At 35.4% G+C, this 6,081-nt stretch overlaps 1 protein-coding gene across 1 annotated transcript; it reads left to right on the top strand.

The window, feature by feature from the left end:
- The first annotated feature begins 570 nt into the window (after positions 1 to 570).
- Positions 571 to 5,800, top strand: LOC113115154 (zona pellucida-like domain-containing protein 1). The gene is made up of 10 exons (XM_026282485.1): positions 571 to 676; positions 1,861 to 2,081; positions 2,686 to 2,867; positions 2,988 to 3,060; positions 3,775 to 3,872; positions 4,057 to 4,137; positions 4,359 to 4,530; positions 4,626 to 4,731; positions 5,205 to 5,234; positions 5,478 to 5,800. The coding sequence occupies exons 1-10, from the start codon at positions 571 to 573 to the stop codon at positions 5,609 to 5,611; spliced, it is 1,203 nt and encodes a 400-aa protein (XP_026138270.1). The 3' UTR covers positions 5,612 to 5,800.
- The last annotated feature ends 281 nt before the right edge of the window (positions 5,801 to 6,081 follow it).

Below are 6,081 nucleotides of genomic sequence, written 5' to 3'. Positions count from 1 at the left end.
CACATTGACAATAGCAGCACACTCACTATCAACCCTGATGGACTGACTGAGAGAATAGGCCCTTTAGTCACTTCAGCTGCCGATGAAAACATAATTTCTGCCTTCAAGTCCCACACTGAGCTCAGACATTATTGAGCGATGACAGAGGCAGACCAAGCCATGAGGAGACGAGTGGGAAATCGTAAAAGCTGCTCATGTTTCTGGCTCCATAAAAAAGATTTGTTCAGCGCATTGAGATTGTGATGGATTTTCCCATGTTGTCCAGGACAGCTCTTTTTGTTTAAGACGTCTGATAATGGCTCATTGTTTTGGCCGCTGCAGAGGCCCGTGGTGCGGGTGGCCCTGTGCAGATGCCAGGCTGCCCATTCACTCAGCGACAGCGGGTAGAAACACATGGAGCACAGCACACCTGCAACAGGAGACTGAGGTAAGAGACTCAATCAACACTTTATGCTATTATACTGCCATGTTGTTAAGTCAAAAAGGTTACTTTTATGCCAGTCATTGTTTGAATTTAGATTTTTTTTAAATGGCAAAAATGTGTGTTCTCCTTGCTTTCCAGGTGTTGAAATGGAGTGGATGTGTGTTCCTCTTGTGCTTTTCTGTGGGATTCATTTAGCTTTTACACAGTTCAGTGGATTCAACTGTGATCCAAGCCACCACAGCAGATTCCCTGGTAAGAACAGCCAAATAAACAATGCAGTTCAAAAGTCGGCTAGATTTGTGTGTGTGTGTGTGTGTGTGTGTGTGTGTGCTCTTGTTTTTGTGACATATCAGGACACAACTGTGTATAATGACATGAGTATGACACAGGTATTACAAGGAGAGGGTGACTTATGAGGACATAACCCGTGCCCCCTATTTTCAAAATACTTATAAATCTTACAGAATGAGTTTTTTTGAGAAAGTAAAAATGCACAAAGTTTCCTGTGATGGTTAGGGTTAAGTGTAGGTTTGGTGTAGGGTCATAGAATATACAGTTTGTACAGTATAAAAACCATTACGCCTATGAGATGAACCCACTTTTCACAAAAACAAACGTGTGTGTGTTCACGTGTGTTTGTTTGTTTGTTTGTTTTGAAAGAAATTAATACTCTATTCAGTAAAGACACAGTAGGTTGATCAAAAGTAATAGTAAAGACACAATGTTAAAACAAATTCTATTTCAAATAAATGCTGTTCTTTAAAAAAAAATATTTTACAAATAATCAAATAATTTTTTATTTCTAAATATATGTACTAGAAAAATCAGCATATTAGAAAGATTTCTGAAAGATCATGTGACACTGAAGACTGGTGTTATGATGCTGTAATGTATTTTAATTACAAACAGCCTTCTTGAGCATAAGAGACTTCTTTGAAAAACATAAAAAATCTTTTTTTAATAAAAACTTTTTTTAATATAACTATGTAGGATAATGAAAATATTATATATAGTGGGGTCCAAAAGTTGAAAATCTGGAATTTACAACATAATTTAAATGTTGTTCAATTAAATGTAAGAATATTGAAAAATGTATAACAAGTAACTGTTATGAAGTAAATGATCAAGTAGTATCTCCAGCTCCAAAAGATCAGATACATTCTTTCTTTTGGAGTTTATGGAACGCAAGTGCTGTTGTCATTAAAAAAAAACATTCTGAAATTCATAATTCATATTTCATTTCAGCTTTGCACTTATATTGTCACACTGATAATATAATTTGCAACAGAAAATGTGTAAAAAAAAAAATAATAAATAAAAAGCTTTTTGGACGGTATTCTATTATAAGCCTATGTTTGGTAATGAATGCTGTCTCCAATTGCAACACATATTATAAGCGTTTCATTTACTCATTTACAATTATTTTTTTCCTGAAGGTGAGAGAGATATCAGTGTATACTGTGGCGTTCAGACAATAACACTAAAGATTAACCTGTGTCCTGTGCTGTACTCTGGATACAACGATGCTGACTTGGCACTGAACAGTCGTCATGAAGATGCCCAATGCCGAGGCTTCATTAACAACAACACTTTCCCCACAGCTGTGCTCTTCAGTATCAGCCTGAGCACACTGGAGGCCTGTGGAAACACACTGGAGGTGATGGATACATTCACTTACAAGTACTATGGTATCCGTTTTGGTTTTGGTTTTGGTAAATGAGTTTGCTTTTTCACTGCAGATTTAGCATTAAATAATTTGTTAATCAGATGGATCCTCTGCATTGAATGGGTGCCGTCAGAACGAAAGTCCAAACAGCTGATAAAGCATCACAATAATCCACAAGTAATCCACACAACACTAGTCCATCAATTAATGTCTTGTGAAGTAATTGAAAGCCGATGTCCAGATTCTAAATTTTTAACTTTAAACCATTCTTTCCATTGCTAAAATAACAATCCATCATTTATAATTAGTGAAAAATGTCCATTCCCTGTTGTCCGCTAACATCAAAATCTATGGGCATATTTTTGTGGATTATTGTGATGTGTTTATTAAATGTTTGGGCTCTCATTCTGACGGCACCCATTCACTGCAGAGGTGAGCAAACCAAATCTGTTATGACAGCAAACAAACTCATCTACATTTTGGATGGCAAATTTCAATTTTGGCTGAACTTCCATTATGTAACATAACTGATATGTAATTCTAAAGAACAAATTTGATTATATGAATTTTTAAAAAACTTTGTTTCTCTAATCAGGTTTCTACATCTCAAGGCTTTAATGCTTATGGGAATATCTCCATGGTACGGATGGGGAATATTTCAGGCTACATTGACACCCTAGACCCTCCAACTGTTATCAGCTACCTGCCAGGTCTGGTGTATAAATTCAGCTGTAGTTATCCTCTGGAGTACCTGCTCAATAGCAGCCAGCTGGCAGCGTGAGTGTAATAACATACAACTACAACTCTGCATTCATCAGAATAATCTGTCCTATGCTTATATGTTCTGCTGTGAATACAGTCATAATGTCTTCAATTAATCTCATTCTTCTTTACCAGATCGTCTGCTGCAATATCAGTGAAAGACAACAATGGCACTTTCCTGAGCACTCTCAGTCTAGTGCTTTACAATGTGAGTGATCTCTGTAGTTCATCAAATAAAATGCATTATGGATGTGTAGAAATAAAAAAGTTTCTGAACCACGTTTTTATTACATGTTAATTTGTATTACATATTAATATTAATTAATATTAATATATATTAATTATTAATATATGAACATATTAATATTACATATTAATTTGCAAAGTTCGTAGGTTAGATTAAACTTTATTTTCAGGTGTCATTGTTACAGTGTAACTATATTTTTAAGTACTGAGTAATATTAATGAACTTCACGTATTTACTATATGGTTTGGTTAGGGTTAGGATTAGGGTTTTCCTTAGGGTTACTTGCATGTAATTATGCATAATTTTTTGTTATTATAATAGTAAGTTCATGTAATGTGTAACATGGACACATTAAAATAAAGGGTAACAGCAAGTTACATATAATAAAATTAAAATGAAAATATAAATTTATTTAAAAATGTGCAGCTAAATATACATCAAAATGTATATTTTAGGAATATTCTTAATCCTTTTTAAATCTTAATGGTTGTAAACTTTGAAATGTCATTATATAAAAATGCATTATTATTATTACTATTATTAGAAATTTGTTTGGGAATTTTATTTGGTTTGTAAATAATTTATTAATAATTTCATATTTCATATTTACTCCAAAAAAAAACTAAAATTGACCACCTTTATAGTAGCTAATTTTCTTTGTTTCATATTTTACAGGACTCAACTTTCAGTCAGCAGCTCTCTATACCAATGTCCGGCCTGTCCTTGAAAACTCGTGTGTTTGCTGCAGTTAGGGCTACAAATCTGGACAGGAGGTAAGGGTTATATCGTACTGAGGAATATGTTTATATATATATTCTAAAGTCATTATAATTTCACTACTAGTATAAACTCATTACTAGTCGTGGGTAAATACTTTTTCGAGGCCCTGTTATCTAAGCCCCTGTTGTTGTTGTTTGACTCCCATTATTAGCAGAAATGACTGTGTTTTCCCCACAGGTGGAACGTTCTGATGGATCACTGTTACACCACCCCCTCTGGGAACCCTAATGATGGGATACGCTACGATCTTTTCTTTGGGTAACTTAGTATTTTCTGAAATTATGTGCACATTAGCTCGGTGAGTCCTCATTACCTGCTCAACTATACAATGCAAAAAGGCCTTTTAGAGGACATTCTGTGTGTGTGTGTGTGTGTGTGTGTACATGGTTGCAGTTGTGTCTGGCTGTAGATAATCAATTTATCTGATTTCAGCAAATTTCGAGTTTAAAGAGGCTTTATTTTTGTGTCGGTTTAAATAGGTGCTACAAGGATCCACAGACAACTGTATTTGAGACCGGAAAAAGTCAAACTGGCCGCTTTGCGTTTGAGGTTTTCCGTTTTGTGAAACATAAGAACCAAAAGATGTCCACCGTCTTTCTGCACTGTATTACAAAGCTGTGTCGAGTTGATGACTGCGCAATGCTAATGCCGGTAAACAGTATAATGCTGAAGTATTTTTGGGTTTATCCAGTATTTTATGTGTAGTAACTGAACGAGTGCACTGACTGTAATATCATTCATGGCAGATCTGTGGAAAGCGCAGGAGGAGAGACACTGTGGAGGAACATGTTGTCTCAGGTTCATCCTCAGGGGATGCCGTCATAACCGCAGGGCCCATAATCACTAGGAGCGGTGAGAGCCATCCTCAACTTTTTAATCCAACTTTCACAAGTTGTTGCACAGAGTTTTGGTTGTTAAGTAAATTGAATTATTAACAGTATAAAAGTAAAATCTACTTAATCGTTAAGACATTGTACTGAATAAAATCAACAAGTGAACATAAATTCAAACATTTCAAAAGCAAACCATAAAACCAGACAAACATATTAATATTATTAAATTATTAATGCACCTGTGCATGCATGGGAACACAAACACTGTAATGTTAAGTAGATTCAATATATTTTTATACCTTTGAAATTGACTTTTATTGCTGTAAGAATAAAATTCTTGTAGTTTTGTAAATTTGTACATGCATTTGAATTGAGAACAAATGTAGAATTTGCTTTAAGCTTGAGATGCAATTGTTGTAGTTAAATGTCGAAAGTATTAAACCATGCAACCATTTATCACAAAAACCTCTACATCTTGCTTGTTTTCTGCAGATGAATCTCCAACCAACAACTCACAACTTGGTAAAATATTTCTTTAAGTAGCCTGCTTTTTTGTTTTTATCACCCCACCCCACCGTGTCCATTCTGTGAGACATCAGCTCCGTTTTCACTGAAACAATGGACTCTATGTCAGGTTCTGCAGATGAGATCCATGACAACTGTGGTACCCATTTACAGAGCTATGTCTGATTTTGACCCCACTCAACTCCATTCATCCCCACAACCTCTGCTGACCCCCGTTCACCCCTCTCTGTGCCCCTGCAGTGAGCGGATCCTCGCAGCATCTGAATGCTGTAACCAGTGCCTTGATATCAGGTGTGGCTGTGCTGGGTGTGACGAGCCTGGGCCTCTTCATCCTCTCCCTCAGGCTGCTCAGGAAGCCCAGCCCTTCAGTCTAACAGGAGTCTGGAAGCCCAGCTTCAGATGACCATGACGTCCAAATCCAGAGTGCACTGAAATACGTCAAACAATATTTGGTCACTGCTCTCACATTTGTACACAAAATTGCCATTGAGCAGCTTTGTCAAATGAGTTTTCCCTTTTGAACTATATGAATCTAATAGTGCCTTTTAAAATACCTCAGTTTGTTAACCGCATCAGGGTCTGTGATCCTACAGTATGTGTCTTGAAATTAAATGTAGATTGTTCACATATAGATTGCAGATGATTAGCCTTATGGATTATTGTTGATCTTTTAAATATATATATATATATATATATATATATATATATATATATATATATATATATATATATATATATATATATATATATATATATATATATATATATATATATATATATATATGTGTGTGTGTGTGTGTGTGTGTGTGTGTGTTTGTGTGTGTGTGTGTGTGTGTGTGTGTGT

The sequence above is a fragment of the Carassius auratus genome, chromosome 15, assembly GCF_003368295.1.
Source record: "Carassius auratus strain Wakin chromosome 15, ASM336829v1, whole genome shotgun sequence".
NCBI lineage: Eukaryota > Metazoa > Chordata > Actinopteri > Cypriniformes > Cyprinidae > Carassius > Carassius auratus.
The sequence above is the reverse complement of the archived record's forward strand: the minus strand, read 5'-3'. Positions and strand labels throughout refer to the sequence as shown.